The 26,580-nt window shown below is 38.7% G+C and overlaps 1 protein-coding gene across 2 annotated transcripts in view; it reads right to left on the reverse strand.

Moving 5' to 3' along the window:
• cntnap3 (contactin associated protein family member 3) overlaps positions 1 to 12,872 on the reverse strand; it is a 76,148-nt gene extending 63,276 nt beyond the window's left edge. For both annotated transcript variants that reach the window (XM_057320856.1, XM_057320854.1), the window contains exon 1: positions 12,721 to 12,872. In XM_057320856.1, the coding sequence (XP_057176839.1) occupies positions 12,721 to 12,805 (85 nt within the window). In that variant the 5' untranslated portion in view covers positions 12,806 to 12,872. The remainder of the gene's footprint in view (positions 1 to 12,720) is intronic.
• Between the last annotated feature and the right edge of the window lie 13,708 nt (positions 12,873 to 26,580).

The raw sequence follows: 26,580 nt of genomic DNA on the forward strand, positions 1-26,580 counted from the left end.
ACTTCTCATTCTCAGACATCCTGCGGCTGCAGATTGCGCAGTAGATGCGGACGCAGCCCGTATCATGCTGACAGATGTGAATCAGGGCTCTTACTAAGCCTCCACTTGTACAATTTAATTCCTAATTCCAGAAAAACCCAGAAATCTTAACGACAGTAGAAGATGACGACGGCTAATGATGTTAATTCATCATACAGACTCTCTCAGCGCTGTGATGAAACCTCTTCATAACTTTTAATATCATTTTTACAAGAGACTTATCTGAACGCTGATGACGGGCTAATGCGGTGACAAATGAAGCTCACTCCCCTCAGTCTCAACAGATGCTGAAGGTCTACTAAACCATTTCACCCTGACACAGTCAAAAAATGACAGCCAGACAAAAACGGTCTATTACAAATGTGAGCAAGGACAGCACAGTTTGCATGTTTTGTAGGGCTGCACGATATTGAGAAAATATGCGATTTTGTTGTTGAATATTGCGATAACGATATTTCTTGCGATATAACATTTCCTAGAGAAATGCTATTTTTATTAGCTTTTTATTATTATTTATATATGTAATTATCATACTGAAATAAACAGGTAATAGATATTCTTCTGATGTAATTAAATCTAATTCAGGCTAAAAAAAAACTATGGAGGAAGAGGCAAAAATTTAGACTTAACACTACAGTGTGTGTTCAATTCAACAGGACTTTTATTTTGACGGGTTTTCTGGGAAGGCTCAAGTTTTTGTGTGTTTGCCAATAGCTTCACTCAAACAGTAAAACGCTCGTAAAATAAACTCTCAGAGCAACTCTGGAGATGAAGTTCATGTGTTCATATCCTCATACAGTGCAGACGCAGATAAATCCTCGACCATCACCCGTGTTGAATGTTAAACTGTGCACATAATTCACTCAGACAAGCAGAACAGCCAGATGACATTTAAATAACAGGATTCCGCGTTCGTATCTAGTTAACGTACGTTACATGGACTCAGTGCAGTGCACTACTGATTACTGTTACGCACAAACAACCACGACAAACGCAGTTCACACATACACGCAGCTCTGTCTAATGCACATATTCGTATTATTCTACTGTACACATACACTCACCTAAAGGATTATTAGGAACACCATACTAATACGGTGTTTGACCCCCTTTCGCCTTCAGAACTGCCTTAATTCTACGTGGCATTGATTCAACAAGGTGCTGAAAGCATTCTTTAGAAATGTTGGCCCATATTGATAGGATAGCATCTTGCAGTTGATGGAGATTTGTGGGATGCACATCCAGGGCACGAAGCTCCCGTTCCACCACATCCCAAAGATGTTCTATCGGGTTGAGATCTGGTGACTGTGGGGGCCATTCTAGTACAGTGAACTCATTGTCATGTTCAAGAAACCAATTTGAAATGATTCGAGCTTTGTGACATGGTGCATTATCCTGCTGGAAGTAGCCATTAGAGGATGGGTACATGGTGGTCATAAAGGGATGGACATGGTCAGAAACAATGCTCAGGTAGGCCGTGGCATTTAAACGATGCCCAATTGGCACTAAGGGGCCTAAAGTGTGCCAAGAAAACATCCCCCACACCATTACACCACCACCACCAGCCTGCACAGTGGTAACAAGGCATGATGGATCCATGTTCTCATTCTGTTTACGCCAAATTCTGACTCTACCATTTGAATGTCTCAACAGAAATCGAGACTCATCAGACCAGGCAACATTTTTCCAGTCTTCAACTGTCCAATTTTGGTGAGCTCGTGCAAATTGTAGCCTCTTTTTCCTATTTGTAGTGGAGATGAGTGGTACCCGGTGGGGTCTTCTGCTGTTGTAGCCCATCTGCCTCAAGGTTGTGCGTGTTGTGGCTTCACAAATGCTTTGCTGCATACCTCGGTTGTAACGAGTGGTTATTTCAGTCAAAGTTGCTCTTCTATCAGCTTGAATCAGTCGGCCCATTCTCCTCTGACCTCTAGCATCAACAAGGCATTTTCGCCCACAGGACTGCCGCATACTGGATGTTTTTCCCTTTTCACACCATTCTTTGTAAACCCTAGAAATGGTTGTGCGTGAAAATCCCAGTAACTGAGCAGATTGTGAAATACTCAGACCGGCCCGTCTGGCACCAACAACCATGCCACGCTCAAAATTGCTTAAATCACCTTTCTTTCCCATTCTGACATTCAGTTTGGAGTTCAGGAGATTGTCTTGACCAGGACCACACCCCTAAATGCATTGAAGCAACTGCCATGTGATTGGTTGATTAGATAATTGCATTAATGAGAAATTGAACAGGTGTTCCTAATAATCCTTTAGGTGAGTGTATATTGGTTGTTTTAATTTTTTTCAAGGTACTTGTCCGGTCGGCAAGTAAAATTCTTCTCTCACTTGCAAAACATTTTCACTTCTCGCGAAGCGTTAATGTCGAACCTGCAAAATATTGCCATATTTAGATGTAACGTACCGTTCTTTTTAGGCAACATGTTCGTCGCTGTCATTTTCCTCGCTCGTATCCTAATTACTTGCGTATACATTTGGGCGGTCTTAGTCAAATCATACCACCAACTGACGTAGATTTGTGGGGGTGTGGTTACACGAGGCATTTCAGGCAGGTCTGGGTGAGCATTCGCTTTTAGATAGAATGCATCTTTTGTTCCGACACTTTAATTTTTGCAATTTTACGTATCAAATACATGCATGTGCAACTTATAGCTATTTGACCCCTTTAAAGCTGTTACTTTATAGACGGTTTCAAAGTAACAACATAAACAAACGTTACTGCGCGTGTGCACATTCGTGGACTGTCCTTAACATCCGGAATACATTCACAAACAATAAAGCATCTGTAGTTTATTTCTGAGAACAAGGAAAAGAAACCGAGAATAAACGTTACTTACTAAATTTGCCTCTCCAATATTTTTAATTTAGACTGCGATACCAAGCTCAACCGCTAGATGTCAATGTCCCATACGGTTTGTTTAAATGTCAAAAAACTACAGGACCCATTCAACAAATTGTTTAATAAAATTATCACACAACAAAATTCAACAAATTGTTAATATGCTACAATTATTATACAACAAAATAATAATATAAATGAATATTAACATAAATTAAATTATATATAATAAAAAATATATAAAAATTATATATGACATATTACATATAAAGGTGAAACAAACTAAATAAATACATGTTCCAATACAAGGGGATTTAGATGGTTACAAGGCACTTATCTCACTGAAAAACTGATCTGATTGCTTTGTAATCTCTCAAGTGAAAAAGACAAGGTTTTAAGCTCATTTATAAAATGAAAAAAGGAAGGAGGGGTTTTTAAAAACCTACATTTATGAATAAAGATATTTAAGTTTGAGACTTGCCGGGTTTCTTGCGTGCAGTGACGTCGTCGTCGATAGTCTGTTTAGTCATTAAAATTGCAGCGGGAAAACGGTCAGAAGTTGTATTTTTACATCTCATGTCCGCAGTTCCTGCATATGCAACAATAGTTCTTCATTTTGACGTTTCTACACCAACTGCATGATTCGAGAGCGGACTTTTATGCGTTATTTTACTATTACTTTCGTTTGGGACTTTTACTATTGCGCTGTCAGACATGCGCACATAAACAAAACTGAGAGAAAACCTTTAAAGGCGTTTACATGTAGCGCGGAATCGGAGCAATTGGCAAAAAACTACCTCTTCCGAGCGGGTTTTGCTTACGCCGTTTATGCGCTTTCCCCGATAAAAGAAACCCGTTTTACGCATTTACATGACTTTCAGGAGTATGATTTCCCGTGGTATTTTTAATTAGTAGAAGGACTATCGATGGTGACGTCACTGTACGCGTGAAACCTGGTAAGTCCAAATGTCCATGTAAACGTGTTTTTCTGCGTAGCTGGTTATTGATATGCATAAACACGTGAAAATAGGTTTCTTTTATAAGATGATTTTTGATATCCGTTTATTTTGTGCATGTAAACGCACTCACTGTCAGACATGAAACACATTCCCTCTCATCTGCTCTTTTATCTCAAGTAAACACACCTGACGGCTCGGCCAGCGTGCATCCTTCATCACCCTAACGTTATTCTGTTTAACAATGCGAAACTATTAAAGAAACTTGTCAAGACTATGAGTGACGGGGCGAAGCACGGGTGCACGTAATGACGCATGATGAAACGCATCGGATTAATTCAAAGCAACTTTATCTAACAAGGTGGGCAAACGTGCCAAGATACATCAGCACGATATCTGAGCGTGCATAAAGCATAAAGGAGAAATACAACCAACGTCAAGCATTTTAAATCGATCCTGCTGCAACACGCATGAAAGAAAACAATGTTAATTACGCGCATAAAGTGAAATAATTTTTGTTATTCCATCTGCTTGCATTCATTGTTTGCTGTTGTTTTTTTATGCAGCTGTGACACTTTTGGCATGAAAAGCGATGACATCATTAGAGGAAAAGAGAGCCATAGAACCGAAGATTCAGAGACACTTCTCCATCTGTTCAATCCCATAATCCCCACGGCTATGTGGCACATATAAAGCTGCACAATGGATAAATATTAATTGAAGCTGCCCGTCAAACACTTTAATGTGCTAATAAAGACGCTAAACAGCTGAAACCAGATTTTTATACTTTGAGAAGAATGTCAGTGATGCTCTTGAAGGTTCTTGCTGGGTTTTCACCAACCGAAGTGAAAAGAATCCAACATGAATCTTTGGGATTGCTGCCAGGTTTATTATCCGCCAGGTGAGAATTATAAATCTGATAATAAACCCACAATAAGCCACACGAACGTATCGTTCATGTCTGTAACAGTAAACAGTAAAAAACAAATTACACAACAGAGTTTAATCTGGTCAGGGTTCGTGTTGACTTTGCACTTGATGAGTTTATTCAGAACGGCCGCACATAAGCCTCTGCTTTTGACTTCACAGAAACACAGCCCGAAACGCTACACATACACCAACTTTCTTCTGCTCCATTTATAATTCAACAGCAGCTCAGATTATCATAAGCCTACGAGTAAAAACCTCTGAGTGAGTTTGATCTGCGGGTGGTGGAGACGAAGATTTGCCGGGCCGCTCGGAGACTTCTAACAGTGTTCCTGATCAAATGTTTGGCATTAAGTCGTTTTTTGCTTGCATCTGGTTATTTTTAAATCAAACTCAACTCATCTACCGCGGATAGACTTAAAACGACACTTCTGATGAAAGTTCGCCAAAGAAAGGTCTTTTAAGATTCACTGAAGTGCATTGAGAGGGCGGGACATATTGAGAGGCTCCTCCCACAACAGCCAACAGTGTTTGGTTCACCTCACAGCCTGGAATCTGATGAGAAGCTGAAGTGCAGAATGATGTCATAAAAATCATTGATTTGTTTTGACAAAACCAAGAGACTGTAAGATTTAAATGATTACATCTTGTACACAAAAATGTTGCAAATGTTTTTGAGTACACACGTTTATAGATATCCTGAAAGCTAACGTATTCAAACACCAAAAGCCCCAAAACTTGATAGCATGGGAACCCTAGGAACCATTCTTGGATGTGTACGGTTCTAGAAAGTCTATGTGATTCAGGCAGCGATTGAGAGAGGTTTTCAGATCAGTGTTTGGCTTCTGTGCACCAGAATAAATAATTACAGAATAAAAATGTCCCAAAGTTGATTCCTCCATGACATCATTCTGTGAAACCGTGGACTCTCTCCAGTCAACATGAAACAGCATTCAAGCCTTTCTCGACTCCTGCACTACAGCACACATTTCTGTAATTCTAGGAAAAGGTGTGTTATTCACAAAACAAACTGCAATGCACACATTTGTTTTGTTAAAAATTAAGAAAAAACTGTTATCGAGCACTAGATCTAAATCGCCCCATTTTACATCGGTAACCTCCTAATAATGATTTATAATTTGAGCCGTCAGATATGATTTCACGGTAAATGTCAGTTTGACGTCATTTGACTTCAACCAACGTAAGAAACAAGTACGTAAGTAACCTGCGATTTTACATTTCAGAGATGGCGATGGAGAAGCAAAAATGCATGAATTTAGATTTAATGTTGTTAAAATCCCATCTGAAGTGCAGGTGAAACATAAATCCCTCTCACATCGGTGTTGTAGCGCTCTAGGGGCGTATGTTCTGTTTTATCAGCATCCTCAAATGAATCCGTTTGATTCCTGCAGGGGCCTGTAAGCACAGTGCACTTCTGAGCATAACACACACTTATTATACATGTTCATCTTTGACAGGAGAACCCGTGTGATGAGTGCCCAGTTGTGTAATGGACAGACACCCTCAGACACGATGTGATGTACAACACACACTTTCTGACACGCTCCGTGCATGTTGTAATGGCTTGTTTTAGCTGCTAATTCACATCTGTCATAAACGGCAGTGATACACGACTCTCATCGTCACGATGACTCACATCAGGATGCGTTGCGTATTCTGTAAATTAAATTAAACTAAACTTGTGAAACTGGGAAAAAGCAGCCCAAACACAAACGCAGGACTGTCAATAACAAACATGTGATGTGCCGCATGGATTAACATATGATGATGGTGAAGTGAAATAAATTCGTATAGATTCCTATAGCTGTATGTTTAATACACAAATCTGCTTGCTATTCCCGGTTGGAGGCAGATGATATTTATAATTTACAGGGAGGGACACTGCAGATCTCTGCAGAGCATTTTATTTGAAAGAAATTTTTTGAGGAAGCAAAATCGTATAGATGCCCCTACAAACAATGTCACCAGGTCCTATCATAGAGTTTTGTCAGTTGTTAGGAGCAAACTATCATTCAGCTTAAATTTTATTCAACCAAGCTACATGTTTCAATGCAGGCACGTGCGGGGGGGTTTGGGGGCGAAGGATGCTTGAGCCCCTGCCCCTTTGCCCAAAGTGCCATTTTCATGAACGACAAAGGGGGGACGACAAAGGAGGACATATCTACATAAACTCACCCCCCCCCCCCCCCCGGGAACGGCATTTGCGACCGGCTGGAATGCCGTGGAATGGACGGAACGAGATCGGAAAGGTCTCTGCACAGCACTGTTTCACTGGATCAATGCACAGCAAAAGCAAACCTCACGCTCAAGGAAAGATTTGTTTTCCTCAAACCGTATACGATCAACAACAACAAAAACAAAACAAAAAACACTGTAAAGGAAGCATATATGGTTGTCAAAACTGTTTCCCAAGTTTCCTGTGTGACCAAGCACAAAATTACACATTACACCCAAAAGACGGAAACATCACGGATGAGATCCCTCCGAAATCTCAATGATTCCTATGAGATTAAACGGGGAGCAAATGGAAACCTAAATCTAATGCAAAAGACCCAGAAATCTCACATATGTCTCCATTATGTCTCACATTTGAGTTTCAGAAGACATGTCAACAATGTGTCAAACTGAGCTCAGATTTGTCAAGTCTACAATCAAGTCACCATTATTGAAGATCTCAATATGAATTCAAACATTTCTCATCAAAATCCACCCAAATCCAGATTAACGACCTCATCGATCTACATTCATTTTCCACCTCCGTGCTCTTCATGGATTTCAACAGTCTCGTTGTTTCCGTTTCGTTTTCCCAAGCAATTTGAGGAGAGAAATCTGAGGCGAGGTTGACAATTCAATAAAACCGTAAACACCATCAAATCTTCCGAGCTACAAAAGAACGACCTCAAGTTCTCTAACCAAAAGCCTCTTGAAATAAAAGCCCAGTCATGTCATTTGTCTCTCAAAAGAAATCTCAACAACATCTCAGTCTGTGTTAGTTTTGCGAACATGACATCTCCTCATGAAACATTTCTCATGAAATTCTCAAAAAAAACCCAACTCGTTGAAACTATGTTCTGCATATTCATTTCATCACATCTCAAACAATGACAAATCAATTTTTATTTCTCATTCTTTTATCAGCCATTACACCAACAGTCATCCGTCTCTTCTCTCACCCGTCTGGCATCAAACTCTTTCACTGAAACCTCAAGGATGAGAAATATCTGATTTGCTTCTCACTTCATGAGTGAAACGGGGTGCAAGCTTCGCCTTCGACCTAGTTTGCTATCAGGTCACTCTCCGTTCCAAACCCGCCACGGGGAGAGCACTGAAGAGTAAAATGAAATACGCGCAGAGAATGCAGTGCAGTTTGGTGTGTGGGGGCGCTCGCATTGTGCAGTTTCTCTTGGTTTTTTCCCCTCTCTGTTGTATTTTACACATTCTCTTTCAAGGTTACATCTGTGACGGTCCATATGTGAGAGTGACATGAAAATGTAAAAAGCATTTCAAAGCACAAAAATAAAATGTCCTTTAAACCCATGTGCTTCAGAAAAGTCACGTGCGCTATTTTATAACAACTGCTTGACAGACATCATCCGTGTGCTAGAAACAATATATTCAAGTAAATGGTTTTAAATGTGTGTACACTGTTCCTTTAAGTGTTTTTCTTTTCAAAACGCAGCGCGTGGAATACGAACGACGTTTTCCTCCAAACGTACAGAAATATTTGTGCGAGTGCAGTATATTCTGAAGACGAAATATTGCTCAGGATGATGAATTCTGTCGACTGTGTCACCCATCAGCTCTGACAGGTGCTCGATGAACGCGCTAAAGCCTTGAGACACGTCTGGCCTTGAGTACCCGCGCACGATTTACCGACATCTGCTGCGTTATTTTTTTGCCAATTTTGTGCTTAAGTACTGCGCTGCGTATTAATAAATGCAAATTCACGAGAGCTCACGCAGACAAACACGCAGACTGGCAGTTTTGTGTAACCTTGACTTCATAAGAATCTCTTTCACGGCTCGACTTTCTATTCACATATTTTCATAACTGACAGTAAAGAAGACGCATGAGGTCGATTTGTTCTCGGCTTTGCCCTGTTCCGACGTACCGGCTCTTTAAGAAACTGCTCACATGAATCATAAAGGACAAAGTGCTTTGGAGGGAAACACAGAGAATCTTCTCAGGAAATTGATCTTATTCTGGCAGTTTATGTTTCGTCCATACAAACAAGAAGCTGAATTGATAAACGATAAATCTTAATGGGGCTCAGATATCCTTTGAGGAGAAACGGACCATATTTCCATATCGCTATTTCCCTCATAACTAAATCATGACCAATCACATTAAAGTACAAAATGAACTTATTGAAAGAGCAAACAAATAGAAAATGACAAAAATAACTAAAAAGGAGTTTTGACTGTTTAAAACTCAAAGCCATCATGGTTGTTGAGGGTGGTTGCCGGGGTGTTGCAATTTGGTGTCTAAAATGTTTTTAGCTAATTTCTCGCAAGTTGCACTGCATTTCTTTTCTTTAAAGTTAACTGACATAGCAAAACAACAGTCATGTCATTCTAAACCTGTATGGCTTTCTTTCTTCTGGAGAATGCAAAAGAAGATATTTTGAAGAACGATGATCACCAAACAACACTGACTTTAATTGTATGAACACAAAACCACTGAGACGTTTCTCGAAATATCTTTTGTGTTCCACAGAAGAAAGAGTTACATACAGATTTCAAACCACATGAGAGTGTATAAATATTAATTAACCACAGAATTTTTATTCTTGGGGTGAACTATCCCTTTAAGGACGATGAATGATTGCAAGAGAATACACACAATATCATACACTCCACCTTTAAATATAAGGTACTTAGCTCGTGTTATCATTCAACAGCACGACCCCATTCACAGTCTGGCGCCAACATCTGAAAATCTGAAATCCAGCCAAACCGGATTCCTCTTTTGGCATCACACACACACACTTTCCAGCGCTGTAATTGATTCTGTTACCCGTTTTTAGCAACACACGTCAGCATACTTCACAATTATGACTGTGCTTCCCCGACACTCCAGCGCCAACTTCTATCACGAGGCAGACGACACTGCCGAGCGTAAACAGCCGCGCGCTCATGATTAAATTGAACAGTTCACTGCCTCCAGACCAGCTTTCGGCGATGATAAACCACCTGAAAGTCAAGATAACATAGTGGAGGAAGTCAGTCTTTCTGACCTGAGATCAGATAGGTAAAACCCTCCTGATGTGCTTTACGGAGACGCTTCGGTGTTTAGACGTGATTGGCAGGCGGAAGGCAGCAAACCTCCCAAACTCCCACCGGCGTGATGGAAAAAAAACGGTTGTGTATGTTGTATATTTTCTATCACATGATTTGTATTACAAATACGGAAACAAACACAACATTACTGTTGAGCGTCAAAACACTCAACCACTTTTAAAGATAGAAGTTCAAAAACATAACGTAAATAATCTTGTGTTATTTCTGGAACTAACACACATTGTGATGTTCTGAAGAACCCGTTTAATGTTCTTGTGCTGCAAAACAATAGCCTCGCTTTTACGCTCGCATGATATCATGAACCAAAACAAGCGTCTGAAAAACCTATAACAACAAACATTTTTTATCTCCGGAGAGCCACAAAGCAACTCGGGAAACCGAAACGTGTGTAGCGCAAGTGTGAAACTACACAACTGAGCCCCTGAGTCCATTTTCTAAATCGAGATAATGTCCTCTTAAATCTACCTCGGAGGACAAAAGACAAATGAAAGCTAACTTCTGCTGATGGCTCTTCAGGGCACCGGGACGTGAAAATGAAGGAAAGTGGGTCGACGGATGTAGACGGAGAGTGACTGTGAGTGGAAGTTCTGATCCGATGGCTCCAGAGAAAGCACAGAGCATTTTGAACAGAGCATTATGGACACATTCTGAGCAATCATCCAGGAGCGTTGCATTAAAAGCCACTCAGAACACCGCAACTGCATGGTAACACCCTAACAACCACACAGCATCACCCTGACAACTGCACTGCAACTCCTCATGTGTGGGACACATTACCAAAAATACTGATTCAGAATCTGGTATTGGTATACTGCAGTGAAGAATAATGATATACTGGTGAGGATCAGAAAAATTCACTCATAAATCTTTAAAACATGGTCCGTGGTCCTATTATTCTTTTCTTGGACAAAGTTCTTCTGCATACAGCTCCATCAATAGATTGAGGTATTGTATCCTTGAGTGCTGGGTGATGCGGAGAGCCAGAGGCTTTTAAAGTTCATCACCATCTGCTTCAATTACAACACATATGCATGTCATTACAAATACTGACACACACATACATCCTCAGTACCCACAGCACACACACACCCTCACTTTTCTCAATGAGCACACGCACACCCATCAGCTGCAATTCCACTGTGTACGTGCAATATTATTTTACAATAGCAAAGTTACTCTTAGCTGAGCACAGGTAGGTCTCCATGCTGTTCTGGTTATTAGGTTTTTGAGGAGTTTTGGGCGACTGACCGTTAAAGCCAGTTGAACACTAGCCAATACAAAACAATATGACCAACAACATGAGGCTGGTTTAAGCCGATATTAGTGAATTTAGAGAGATATCCCAAAGCGGACTTTAACACTAAGATGATATCTAAATACATAAAGAATTAAATAATGATGAAAATCTTTCAGAGCAATTGGTGAAACAGTGACTGGCAAAGCTGTGCAGTGCGACAGAAATAGAAGCAATGCATCCATCAGGTGAAGCGCTGGGCTTCTGCAGTTAAGCTGTCAGGGCTGTCCCGGTCACAATTCACCCCCAAATCCGACAAAAATCAATTCTGCATAAAGAAAATATATCTGTTCAGGAGGATCAGCATCACTGTAATATGCATTATGTAAAAATTTGTGCATCATAGTATACTGCTTTAACTGTTCAAATTGATGTTGCTAATTTAACCTCACTGCATCACAGATACAGTAATACAGCAGTGTGCTGTGGTACAGAAACAAGAATCAGCACTGACAGTAATGAGGTTCAAAAATACTTGGCTATATACAGTAATAAGAATTGTGAGTGACAATTTTAGCAACCTAAAACAAGCTTCATTGTCAGGCAGACTCATTTTGTATCTTGATTTTTGGATTTGTTGTGAAATGTGACCCGGACATGCTCAAAAGATGAGATTCACCCGGACAGCTCAGCGTCTTTTGACGCGCCGCGACGCCTCTCGCGTCCGATGTAAAGCAGACTCAGTATAACGATGCGCGTGAAAACGCCACGCATCGGACGTCCGTGTTAATAACAAAGCGTCCAATATGAAAGCGCAATTAGCATAAGTAAAGTTCATAGTGGTGAACGCAAGCATCATGAATCCGCAGAGAAAGTCTTCTCTCTGAGAACCGAACAACTGCGGCGCATCCGACCCCAGCACCATATTCCTTTCATTCAAATAAAGAGAACTTCAGTCTTTATACAATCAGTAATCAGACATCTCATGAGGCTTTAAGCCTTTCAATTCAACAGTTCTACTGAAGCACTGCACAAACGCGTAAATCAAAGCAAACCCGTAATGCGTAAAACATCTCCAAATTTGAATAAATCACATTGCACAAACCGCTCCGCATGCATTCAGGTGGCACGCATTAGTGGTTATGCTGTATGGGATCAGACCAAAACGAATGTTCAAACCGCCACATGCGCAAGAATCTTGATCATTCAATATTGTACAATGTAATATGCATTATCATTTAAAATCATATAACAAGAGACTCAAAGTGTTCTCAGACCGAAAAAGCAAAGTTCCCAACTAGTACTGCCGTTCGGAGATGACCGAAAGAAACCGAAGTTCCTTTATCATCAGATTATAGAAAACACTCATGTTAATCATTAAACGCTTACCTTTACAGATCGAGACCGTGACGGAGTAAAAGATGAGATAGAGTTGCAAAAGAATTTCAATTGTGTTTGAGCACAGCAAATCCATGATGCGCGAACAGGATGCGGAGCGCGGGCAAACTGACTCCGGTTGCGCACCATCCGATGTGTGCGTGTTCTGCTCTCAGTGGCTCTTTAACGCCATCCTGCTGCCGTAAGCATCACAACACACACATCTACCCACACACACATCTGCACACACACACACATTGTTTTAAGAACAATGTTATACAATTTAAAATATACAACGCCAGTCATCCCATTCTGTATATAGTCCAGTCATACATGTACTGTTACCAACATTTAGACATATTTATTTGCTTCTAAACCATTGAGAAATGTTTCCTTTTCATTCGGGAAACACCCAATTCTTCTGCTAAAACTGTTTTTGGTAGGCAAAGATAGATTCACCTGTTATCTAACAGCAATGTATTTGAGATGAGCGTCTGAGGCGATACTGTACTGATCTAGAAATCCTGTTTGAAGCAAATTATCAGAAGAGGTCTGATCATAAGTCTATTTGTTGTCGAGTTAATGCCTGCTGTTATGAGTGAAGATGTTCACGCACAGACAGAAGACATCTGTGCGAGAGTCAAACGCTTTCACACATCTCACCAGACATCCTGACCGTACTTACTCGCATTGAAACATTAACTAACACATTAAATCTTGGCATTATTTATTCACCCTTCTGTCAACCAAACACCATATGTCAAGTGGATATTCTGAAGAATCTACATGCAGATGAGGAAAAGCATCACAAGTCCTCCATACAGTATATGGGTGTCACAATGGAACGTAACCAAACTCTGTGAGCAAAGAATGGGAAACCTTCCCGGAGCTTATCATACACAGCTTGTAAGTGTGTTCACAGGTGTGAATTGATGCAGTCAATACAAGAATGCCGAGCAACAGCACATATCGCATACATTTGCATTATATCAGAGCATTTAAACCGATAACACAAACCCAAACAAGAGATTATCACATTGAAAAAAGCAATGCATCCGGGTCAATTCATTTCCATCTTGAAGGCTTTAAAAGTTTTTGACTTTTGTTTGGCAATCTGAGTTAGCTGATGGTCCACACTGAACATACATCCAAATATGAAAATACAGATCTAGTAGAGGATTGTTCTGGTCACAGGAAGGCCACTTTCAATTTAAATTATTCAGTTCTTCAAAAAGGTTTAGACAAACACTAAAAAAAAGTTTTACCAGCACGCTGTATGGAAAAATGGTGTCAGAAAGGTTAAAAGCCTCTCAGCCTTTCAAATGAAAAATGCAATACTTGAAATAATGCAATTTATACGGAAACCAAAGGGAGTAAATACCATAGAGTAAAACACTGGAAACACTGTATGTATCCAGGTCATATCCCCCTCTGAAAAATACAAGAGTAAGAAATTATATTTTGCATAAAGAAATTCATATCGCTGCTGTCCTCCTGAAACCTTGTATCTCCATATTTTGCCATGAATCATTATTATTAATCATGCTTTATGTTTGTCACTGGGTTATGCAAACATTGAACAACAGATAGGAGGTCAACGACAATGATGTTGTCGGTGTCCTTCCGAAACCTCGGTTGTCCAAGTTCACTGTTTTTCAGGAAAAGGAAAAAAAAGCTTTTTACATGTTTAAATACGGTGTTGTCAAAGCACTATTAAATACTTTTTTTGGTTAGATATTTGCAAAACCCAGTGACAAACATAAAGGGTGACTAATAATGATGGTTAATGTCAAAAAAGAAAAATCACGAAATATGGAGATACAAGGTTTCAGAAGGTTGAATCAGAGATATGAATTTCTTTATGCAAAATATAATTTATAAACTGTGGTTAAAAGTTAATCAGAAGCGGCACACTGTCACTGCTGCTCCCATTTATTAAAATAATTATTTTAAATTCTTTATTTATTTTAAATGCTTATTTTAATAAATACCTTTGGGAGCAGCAGTGACAGCAGATTCTTGTTTTTTGATGAAGTATTTTGGCTGATCGTGCACCTGCCCTAAGTGTTTTAGGATGCGCACATTTTCTGAAGTTCAAAGTTAATCAAACTATATATTTACATTCTAAAATATAACAAGAACACTGAATGAAAACAAACACGGGGTAACTATTTTAGCAGCTGGGCAATTCCAGCGTTATGGATGTGACATTTTGCATATGGATGTGACATAAAAACGCTCAGGGAATGTATTTGTTACCAATACACTGAACCATTTGTTTATATTTTACTAAACCCTTGTTGATCGAGTTTAAACATCAGAAAAATATCAGTCTATGCACAAGGTTTCCATTATGGATGTGACAAAAAAAGGACACGGTTTTTGGGAGACAACAAATTTTGTAGGATTTCTGTGAATTAAAATGCACAAAACTGAAGCAATAATACCCAACAAATGGAGAAGGTATGCTTCTTTATAGAACCAAAAATAGTTACTTTATTTTCATTTTCATGTGCTCATTTATGAGCAATATGGACTGTTATGGATGTGACAATCCTGAAAATGGCACTTACCGGACTATGAAAAATCATGCACTAAAAATAAAACCAATGCTTTCAAAACTTGAAGAGAGACCTCACATGGGTATCTGAACCACCATGTTGATATATGTGCTGTTAGCATAGTAAAAACCTTTGGTAAAAACTTAGGTTGACATTTTCACGGAATTGCCCAGCTGGGAAACAAAGATGCGTGTGATGTCACAGTCACATGATCAGCGCAGTCCAGGGCGTCACTGATGACGGGCGCTTTCACTGAAATCACTGGACCAATAAATAGACATATCAGATATCTGTACAGGTATAAAAGGCTACAGTATATTAAACAATAGTGAGGAGCTTGAATGTCACAGTGTGCAGATCACTGACAGATAAGAAATATTTTGTATGTTTGTATCTAATAACTTCTATAAGTTATAAACTTGTTGTATTTAATATAATAATTCTTGATGATATTATGTATGTCATGTGTAGGCTTTTTATAAAAGCTGCATCAAAAGAAAATCACAAAAGTAAGATGTAATCATTAAATGCAAATGAGCATTGGCAAGATGTGGAAGTGTGTTCAATACATTCATTATGTTTCATATAAATTAAACATGAGGAAAATAAAGCTGTAAGCCTCAAGAGTTTGTGCTACAGAGATATCACTACGGTAAATGGGGTGTTGCTACAAAACTAAAATATCACCGTTACGAGTTACTTATTCCTTTTGTAAAATGACATGAATATAATTTAGGACAGAAATCATCCATAAAATATAATAATCAGAAAAAACAAGTCGGTGGGATGTTAACGGTTACCAAGCAACTTTGGCGCTTTAATAGTCTGTAGCGTTAATACAGAATGTTTTGATGTGTCTCATGCAATCAGAATGAAAAACCGGAACGATCGGAGTTATAATCAGAGATGAGCACTAGATGAGAAATCCATGACAACCGTACAAGCTCAGGTTGAGTCTTCTGATGTCCAGATAATCTCTCTCTATCTGATCGGCACGCGCTGGACATCACCAGACCGGTGATGTGAAACTAAATGGCTTATTTGTTTCGCAGGTGGAACGTGCAGGCCGAGATCTCACGACAACCTCAGTGGAAGCCAACATCTGAGAAAGACTGTGTTTATTATATAAAAAGAAAACTAACTGACAACACGAGAGATATAAGAACCACATCATTCTCCAGCATCAAGTGAAAAAGGTACGTCACCAAAAAGCATCTTTGCAGGGCATTGAAATGAATACAAACCCATATGTTTGGCGTACCAGATGAGAAAAACTCGATGAAGAAAAGTGCAACTATGAATGGCATCTGAGCGTGTGTTCAGATCTTTTAAAGCTATAAGTGGGAGCTTGAGAGCACAAGTTATTAGACTTTCCTAATAATATGTCACACAAGATTGTCAGGAACACGCAGTTCTGTTCTATTTCAACACTTCCCTTAATTGAAAGCTCAACTCATGATCCATCCATGTCGCTCGGCAGATATTTTTCTTTTGGTTTTACAGAACTTTTCTCTCGTGGCTTTTGCTCTTATTAAATCAAGCTGACAACTGTGGTATAAAAATAACTTTCTGGATTATGGTCATGTTTTTGTTATTCAACGTTTTAATCGGAACAAAGAGCATCTGATGCAAGCACCGGCGGAGGCCAGCGTAATTCAGCTTTAAAAAGAACAAAGTTTAAAGTGAAATACTTTACGAACTATAAACTAGCGAACAAGTGCTTACAAAAAGCAAAATCAAGAATCACATCAACTCAACAACACTATACAGAAATGGTTCTCGATGAGGAAACTTCCCATCGTCATTTTGTGTAATTTACACCATCTGGTAAACAACGAGCCCTTTCGTGGTCCACCTCACGTTTGTGAACACATGAACGCTGAGACTCTCCGAATGAAAGAAGGATTGAGTTTCACAGGAGTGAGATCTGAACGTCCCTGCTGAGCCGTCCGGCTTTGTGCAACACATCACAATTGTCTCTTTTTTTTAAGATGGCTATTTTGGCTATTTCCCATGGTAACGCCCCATTCCACAACAACAGCAATGCTGAATAGAGCTCTAAGAGAGAAACGTGATGCGAATTTAGAACCGCGCGGCCTTCCTTCTGTAAGCTCCAGCACTCTAAAAGCTCCAAACCGTTACTTAACTATGTACTGCTTTATAAGCCGGCCAAACGGAGATATGCACGAAACAAACTAATGAACTGTTTGATAAACCTTTGTGAACAAGCACATTCTAATAACTACAGATTTATATATCCAAATGTTCTCTGATAGTTTTGTGTGCTTACTGTAATCATAAACACATTTGCATTTCACAAAGTCTTATGAGCAAAAGATCCCGCGGTTGATGCTGAATAATGTATGCAAAGATTAATACAGGATTATCAGATAACGCTCTGGTGAGCATTTTTCACAACAACAAGTGGATGTGACATGCAACAGTGATGCTGCCAATTTCTCATTTATTTCTGCATTCATGACCCTCAGCCACATTGAAATCCGGAAATTGAAATGTAATTTAAACCTGGAAATGGGTAGTTGACAAATATACTGTACCACAGCAAAACTTTAATATTTATAATATAAAATAGCTTAAGAGAGATTTATATACATTTTTTTCACTAAATTTTTGCTGTCACACTATAGGACACATGTACGGTATATTTGTCAACTAAGCAAAAAGTAATTTTGAGAAGAATGTACAAAAAAATGAAAAAACAAAATCTATATTTCAAATGCTTGAAAGATTTAAATAGATTATAAAATTAAATAGGTCAATTTGTCACCTGTAAATAGTGCAGAATCTAAAGCAAACATTTGTATTTATTTATTTTAAAGTTCGCATAAATCAGCAGTAAGTGAATCGGTATTATGACGCAGAATTGTGACAAAAAAAAGGTGTGGCTTGTTTTTTTCCACTGCAAATTGATTGGATCTAGATTACGAAGAGATTTAAACTGTTTATTTGTTCACAACAATATCAGTAATGTGAACTAACAAAGTAAATGTGACCGTGCCTGTAAAATCCAGGCTAAACAAGCATCAAAGATGATTTCAATCTTTGACATGGTCTTTCTCAGTCAAAGATATCAAGGTTATGTTTTCACAGAATGTTCTTTACATTATGTAGCATGATTTTATGTAGAAAACAGCAAATCAGCAAAAAATACTTTTTTTTAGTTTTCACAGGCTGGTCACAAATAGGGTCCGTTTTAAATTGATGGGGGTTTTAACGTTTTTGTACTGAAGGTTCGATATTCTTTTGATTCTGTTGTAGAAGACGAATCATCAGGTTTTGTTCTGCTGTCATTGAAGAACTTTATATGAAACTGCATATTCAATTGCAATCATTTATTCTCGACAGGTCGCGATTGAAGACTTTTAATTTACAACTCTCTATACTTTCTGTAATTTATTCTTGTTGCCATCATCTTCCCGGTGCCACACATCAGAAACACATTCCCCCCAAAAATACCTTGCCTACATTACCCTTTACCGAAGAATGAATTACTTTCTAATCGATGGTTTGCTGCAGGCTCTGCAAAGAGATTTTCTGTGCACACCCCCACGACGGCTCAATCTTCCTCCGGTTACCTTCGGATTCCACAAGAGTGTGTTACTCAAAATGACGGCAAACACTCTTATTACTTATTCAAACAAGTAAAACACATTACTTTATTTATTCATTTACTGACTCATAACTCTTATTGTCTTCAAAAAAAGGCACACTGTCGTATTTTCCTGCATTATTTATATAGCGTTTCGTGCCGGGCGGCTGCCGTCTCACTATTATTGTTGAGCGGTTTGAAAAAAGTTACAGTTCCAAGAGATACAGGTCAATGGTCAAGGTAATTCTTGTGCTCCATACAGAAAGTAATTCATGGGGGGGGGGGCATTTCATAGGCCATCCTGTAAATTAGATGGCTTTTGAATGGAGGTCACTGGATGGACGCGACGCTCAAATGCGGAAAGCCGGGCGAGCGCAGAGAGCGCTAAATTTGCGGTCTAACTGCGTGTCGCTTTTAAAGACCAAATAAATTCACGGTCCACAATTCACAAAGCACAGCAAAAGCGCATAAAACTCGGACGGCTTTGGTGTACTAATTTACGACGCTTGTTCGCTAGTCAAGGAGAGATCTGTAGATATTCTTTACCTGGGCCGCCCAGAGCTCACGAGGAACGAAATCTTCGATTCAAGGCACACACTTAAAAACCAACATCCAAGTGTTTTGGATTTGGAAGATTGCTCATAGCTTCTTATTTCAATTGGACCATTTACTTAAAAATGATTGTAGGTCAAGTCCTCGAACTCCATTAGCGTGAAATTCTTACGACAATATCTAATGGAATATAAACCACCTCTACACAAACATTTTAAAAAGGAATACAACGAAATTATAGTCTCCACATATCACACTATAATTAATCTGACACAAAGGTAGGCTACAACAAAATCAAGATGGCAGCAAATAAACAAATAAATTACACACTGTCTGCATTTTCCGGGCATTTACTTTCAGGCTCAGATTACTAGGCTGTTTCTTCGTCATATCTGACTGAATCAAATGAAAAAGCGTCACGAATAATGATCTCTGAAGATTTTTTGAAATCCAGAGAACTGATTGGTCAGATGCTTTCGGGATATGATATACACTGCATGTACATGTTTATTTTCCGGTATGTTTTACACGTCTCTGTAGTTAACATCCAGCTGGACGTGTCCTGTGCATCGTGAGCAGACGTTCTCTGTGAGAAAACAGTGAAAGGACACAGGTGCCTGAAACTAATGTGAGTGGCATTTAAACTTCACACTGAAGAGGGATCTCTGTGCCGCGCTGTATAAATGTCAGCCAAGCGAGTGCTTTATGAGAGAATGCTACGTGTCGGTGCACTGTTATTTTCACAGCACAAATATTCCAGCAATGCTTCCATACAAGCCATTAGATCACTGCGCTGGGAATTAACTTAAGACCCCATCTGACAACCAATCACAAGACAAGATATCATAATGCTTATTTCTCAAGAGTCCTACAAGAAAAGTGGCTTCATCTATCATGACAGCAAACTGAAATGTTAGAAAAATATTAATATATATGACTAACAAATTGGCAATAAAGGTGTTTATTATATAATATTGTAAATTGGATAGCTGTGGCCCTTAGTTCTCATTGGCCAATAAAGCTTTTCAGTCACGCTAATAAACTAATATTGTAAGGACTGTGATATGACACTCTGCATGCCCAGTTTAACATCACCATTTTAACACGTACAGCACAACCTCTTATAACTTATAAACCCAGTGTTGGCTAAGTTACTCTGAAAAGTAATTAATTACTAGTTACAAATTACATATTCAACAGGGTAATTAGATCACTGTACCAAGTACTCTCTCCAAAAAGTATTTAATCACTTATTACTAGTATTACTTATTACGGCTCTTTTAATTCATTCAAATAAATAATATAAAACGACAAAGTATTCTTATTAACTGACCAAAGTATTACAAATGTGAGAAGGATACAAAAAATACAATTTTGATGTCATTTCCACTATTGAATATATTACAGTATGTAGCTCAATTACATCAGAAGTAACTGCAATTAAATTACAGAAAAAATAAATAAGAGTAATCCCTTACTTTACTTTTTCAGGAGGAAAGTAATTACATTACAGTAACTGATTACGCAGTAACAACTTACACCAAACAGAGAGAGAGAGAGAGAGAGAGAGAGAGAGAGAGAGAGAGATGACTTTAGCACTGACTTTTGTTAATTGTAATTATGTCAGACTAATAGACTGTTACTGTAACTAACCTGATCTCACAAAACGTAACTATTTTACGAAGCACCGATCTCGTAGAAATTTATATGAGACACGAATTGTACAAAAATGTACGATTATTAGAAAAAAGCATGCATTGAGGTCAACCCAAAACACAACCGTCATTAAGGCTAAAGCAGATCGTACAAAAATGTACAAATTAGATCGTACAATTTCATACAAATTAGCCACGGATTCGCTAGTGTGTAGGTAAAGTCATGAATTTCCATGAGATTGTGTTGGTTTTACAGACATCATCCCGTTCAAATGAAAATATAAAATGCCTGATCTCACGGGAAAACGTAACTACTTTCATACAAAAATTCGTACAGATTAGATTATAGGAATTTATACGAAATAGCAACCAATTCACTAAAACATACAAATATATATTGGTTTTACTGGCTTCTCGTTCAGAATAAACTATAAATGCATGATCTCACGGGAAAACGTAACTAATAACTAGTAACTTTCATATGAATTCGCACAATGCAACAGATATAAAAATCCATAATTATGAAAAAAGCCTTCTTGAAGGTCAAAACACAACGTCATTTGGGAAAAGGTACATCGTACAAAAACGCATGAATTCCTATGAATTAGCTATCAATTCACTAAAAATAGTTACAAATCGCCATGAGAGTGTGTTGGTTCTTCCCGTTTTGATCAAAATAAAACGCCTGAGCTGATCAAATCTCCTAAAGAAAAGAAGAAGGTAAAAACAAAGAGATTGAATTTGCACCCTTACAAACATAAAAAACACACAGTCCACCAAAACACAGACTGATATACTTTGAGCTGAAGTGTGTAAAGTGCAGCTTGACGGAGCTGAACGTGAGACACTGGATCACTGCTCTGTTCATCTATCAGAGTCATCCGACCGGTCAAATGATGGTCAGACCTGTGGCTACTGTACCATCCTCTAGTCTACACAACCCCAGTGCATGCTGGGAAAGGCCTTTACCTTTATGTGCCGTGATGGATGCCAGAGGTCGGGCAGCAGAGATGGATTTATGTGCTTTTAAGCTCAATCTCTGCAGGCCTTGGACCGGAGTTTGATGTGAAGTCGAGGTAGTCGGACTGCATTGCTATAAAAAGGATCAACACACACGTTACGAATGCAAAACTGAAATCCTGTGGCTATTTAGGTGGAAATTCATATGATGCTGCTGTAATTCAAACAGAAGAGGGGTTTTTTATTCAGCAGGTCATTTGTGAAGAGCTTTATTCATCACCAACGTCGCAACAGCTTTAAAGTGCAACAAAAGCCCTGAAATAACATAAAAGTACAACTGCACTTTTTACTTTTATAGAAACATACACTCACCTAAAGGATTATTAGGAACACCATACTAATACGGTGTTTGACCCCCTTTCGCCTTCAGAACTGCCTTAATTCTACGTGGCATTGATTCAACAAGGTGCTGAAAGCATTCTTTAGAAATGTTGGCCCATATTGATAGGATAGCATCTTGCAGTTGATGGAGATTTGTGGGATGCACATCCAGGGCACGAAGCTCCCGTTCCACCACATCCCAAAGATGTTCTATCGGGTTGAGATCTGGTGACTGTGGGGGCCATTCTAGTACAGTGAACTCATTGTCATGTTCAAGAAACCAATTTGAAATGATTCGAGCTTTGTGACATGGTGCATTATCCTGCTGGAAGTAGCCATTAGAGGATGGGTACATGGTGGTCATAAAGGGATGGACATGGTCAAAAACAATGCTCAGGTAGGCCGTGGCATTTAAACGATGCCCAATTGGCACTAAGGGGCCTAAAGTGTGCCAAGAAAACATCCCCCACACCATTACACCACCACCACCAGCCTGCACAGTGGTAACAAGGCATGATGGATCCATGTTCTCATTCTGTTTACGCCAAATTCTGACTCTACCATTTGAATGTCTCAACAGAAATCGAGACTCATCAGACCAGGCAACATTTTTCCAGTCTTCAACTGTCCAATTTTGGTGAGCTCGTGCAAATTGTAGCCTCTTTTTCCTATTTGTAGTGGAGATGAGTGGTACCTGGTGGGGTCTTCTGCTGTTGTAGCCCATCTGCCTCAAGGTTGTGCGTGTTGTGGCTTCACAAATGCTTTGCTGCATACCTCGGTTGTAACGAGTGGTTATTTCAGTCAAAGTTGCTCTTCTATCAGCTTGAATCAGTCGGCCCATTCTCCTCTGACCTCTAGCATCAACAAGGCATTTTCGCCCACAGGACTGCCGCATACTGGATGTTTTTCCCTTTTCACACCATTCTTTGTAAACCCTAGAAATGGTTGTGCGTGAAAATCCCAGTAACTGAGCAGATTGTGAAATACTCAGACCGGCCCGTCTGGCACCAACAACCATGCCACGCTCAAAATTGCTTAAATCACCTTTCTTTCCCATTCTGACATTCAGTTTGGAGTTCAGGAGATTGTCTTGACCAGGACCACACCCCTAAATGCATTGAAGCAACTGCCATGTGATTGGTTGATTAGATAATTGCATTAATGAGAAATTGAACAGGTGTTCCTAATAATCCTTTAGGTGAGTGTATATCGCCAGTTTAGACTGTTGCTACATCCATCGTTATGTTTTTAATATTCCCATCATATTCCTAATATAGGCTACATGTATATTTATGTACATATATTTTTGAAGAGCTCGTTATGTTTCTAATAATGTTTTTACTGTGCATTCCACTTAATATCAAATCAAACTGCAGTTGAGTTGTTTTGATTAAGTAATAATAACTTAAAAGACAGCTAACTAACAAAAAACACTACAAACATTATAACATAATAAAAAACATGATTTTTGAAAAATGGATATATGACAATAAAACTGTGTGATCTTGTGCCAAATTTATCAGTATTAAAGCAATCCAAAATAAAAGTCCTTGTATACAATAAAATAATTACGTAAATAAAAGGCATAGAGAAAAAGGTCGTCTTATTCTAAAGCGTTTTTTGTGCTGTATGATTTAATTTGCAGACAACAACATTCATTAGAAATTTGGGAGCAGAATATTATGGAGACATGTGGATGAACTCTTTCATCTTTGGCTAATGAACAACTATACAGCAACACCCTAGCAACTCCATGACAACCACCCAGAACACTGTTGTAACCGCATAGAAGCACATTGGCAACCGCGCACCACCACACCACGGCACGGCACAAACACCAACCACATTCTCATCTAAAAATGTCAAAATGTAATATCGTATACCGCTGCTCAACATCCCCACTCTTCACACATTCATCCTTTCATAGTCTACCAAACAACCGTGAAACATTTCAATAACGGTTTTCCAAAAATATTCAGCACAACTAAATTGAATCACAATCCCATTGTCGTGGAAAAAGCTTTATTATAAAGGACAGTTCTGTCTTTCCCCAAATATTCAGAAACAGCATCACAAGTTTTAATGCACGTTGAAGCACCACAGGGTTTTTTTCTTTGATCTGATATAATTTCCTCTCTCAAAGCCAATTTCCGTTTCCCTCTCGATGGCGGTACAATCACTCCAAATCCCGCACTTCACGCAACAAATGGCTATTTCCAGCGCGCCTCTCTACTTGTCTAAACTGACACCTGTTCTCCCTCGCTAATCTAGCGGTGACAAGGGCCCGGCTGCTCTGAGCAAACTATTTATCCCGCCATGTAAATACCCATTAGGCAGAAAAGTGTCTCTTGCCACTCTGTGCCGTTGCTGTATTGCTCCATCCTCGGAGGAAATGTGCCTTGTGGCATTGTGAGATGTGAGAGAACAGACGGAGCGCTGGCGTGGCACCTGTCAGGACGTGATGCGTGCAGAGAACAGGAAGAGGACACGCGGAAAGCCTCTCGATATATACGGACCAGCGACTGATGGTATACATGTGGCATGGGATGAATATTTATTAGTGTCGCTGGCTTGGCTTGAGTTGTTGACTGTAGGCGATCTTATACATGTATGCACTGATCTTTACAAGAGGGAGCGAAATACAGTAGCTTGTCAAAACTGTTGAATTTAAACCAATTAAACAACACTGTCGATTCACACAAGATACAACACTGAAAGAAAATGAGTTTCTTACTTGGTATTTTTGTGTTGTTATCTATAAGAATATATTCAAAATATTATTTTACACAACAAATTTGCATCAAGTTAATTGAGTTAACTAGTATTTTTAAGTTGAATTAACTCACAATTTTAAGGCAACTAGGTAACTTGTTTTGTTTAAGTTGAATCAAAAAATCTTTTTTACAGTAAATTTATACTTAAGAAGCTATATGACCCGATATATTAAATCTCATTTTCTGAAAAAAAAAAGTGAAAAATTAAGAACAAAAAATCTGCTTATAACGGGGTAAGAAAAAACTCAATTTTAACTCTTGAACTCTCCGAACTCTTTTTAATATTTAATTCAAGCTTATTTTACCTTCTTTCCTGTTTTACAACTCTACTTTTTTCAAAAAACAAGACCTTATATCTTAGTTCATTTTTCTTCTTAATTAAATGTAACTTGATAAGATTTTTTTATATATTTTTACTGGAAAACATACAAAGTAAAATAAATTCTAAGAAAGAATTTCATGTTTTGCAGAATTGTAGTTGACATTAATACTAAAGGCATTGAAAATCTTTTTCCTACCCAGTTTTTGTTTTGTTATGTTAAAAGCATCCTCAAAACAAGATATATTAGCAAAATGATGCAAGATTTAGTCTTGCTTTCAGAGAAAACTAACAAACGTGCTTGTTTAAAATGAAAAAAAGTAAAAATAATCTAATTCAAAGTTACTTTAAAGCCTTTATTTAAAGATTAGTTTCTTACCCCACTGGCAATCAACCTTTTTTTGTTTTAAGCAAAAACACTCTAAAAACACACAATCTTGTAAATGCGCCTGTCATTTTGGGTCTCAAAGAAATACATCTTGTTTTCAAGTTGTTTACTTAAATGTACAGTATTTAAAAACAAGACTAAAAAGAAAGGAAAATAATTTCTGCAATGAAATCTTTTTTTAATTGAACATATACTTTATGCAGATTAAAAACAACAACAACAGTAAATGCAACAAGAAACAAATGACACCCTCACAGTTAAACACAGTACAAATACACAGCGTTAAAAATAAAACAAGCTCCCGAATAACACAACTGAACGCTTATACTCGGCTAAGAATCACAAATGTCTAGCCGTATTTGCTTTCATGCATTTGTATCTGGAGACAAAGGCCATGTATCAAGAGTGTCCGAGTCATTCAGCCATCAGGTAAATAAAGAAATATTCCTCGGAACGCTCTCTCTGATGTAACGTCGGCTCAATAACTATCGTTTAGAGTAAAAGCAGGAGCGGTAGAGAAGTTCTGCGACATTAGAGAAGAATGACTGCTGAATAACAGATGGAGCTTTTGACAGTTGTGACGCGTGCCAGAGACAGTCGGAGAGCTTCAGCCATTCCCGCAGGATCTTCATAGATGGGAGGTTACGTAACGCCGCCACACAGCGCTCCACA

The sequence above is a fragment of the Triplophysa rosa genome, linkage group LG22 (genome assembly GCF_024868665.1).
Source record: "Triplophysa rosa linkage group LG22, Trosa_1v2, whole genome shotgun sequence".
Classification (NCBI taxonomy): domain Eukaryota; kingdom Metazoa; phylum Chordata; class Actinopteri; order Cypriniformes; family Nemacheilidae; genus Triplophysa; species Triplophysa rosa.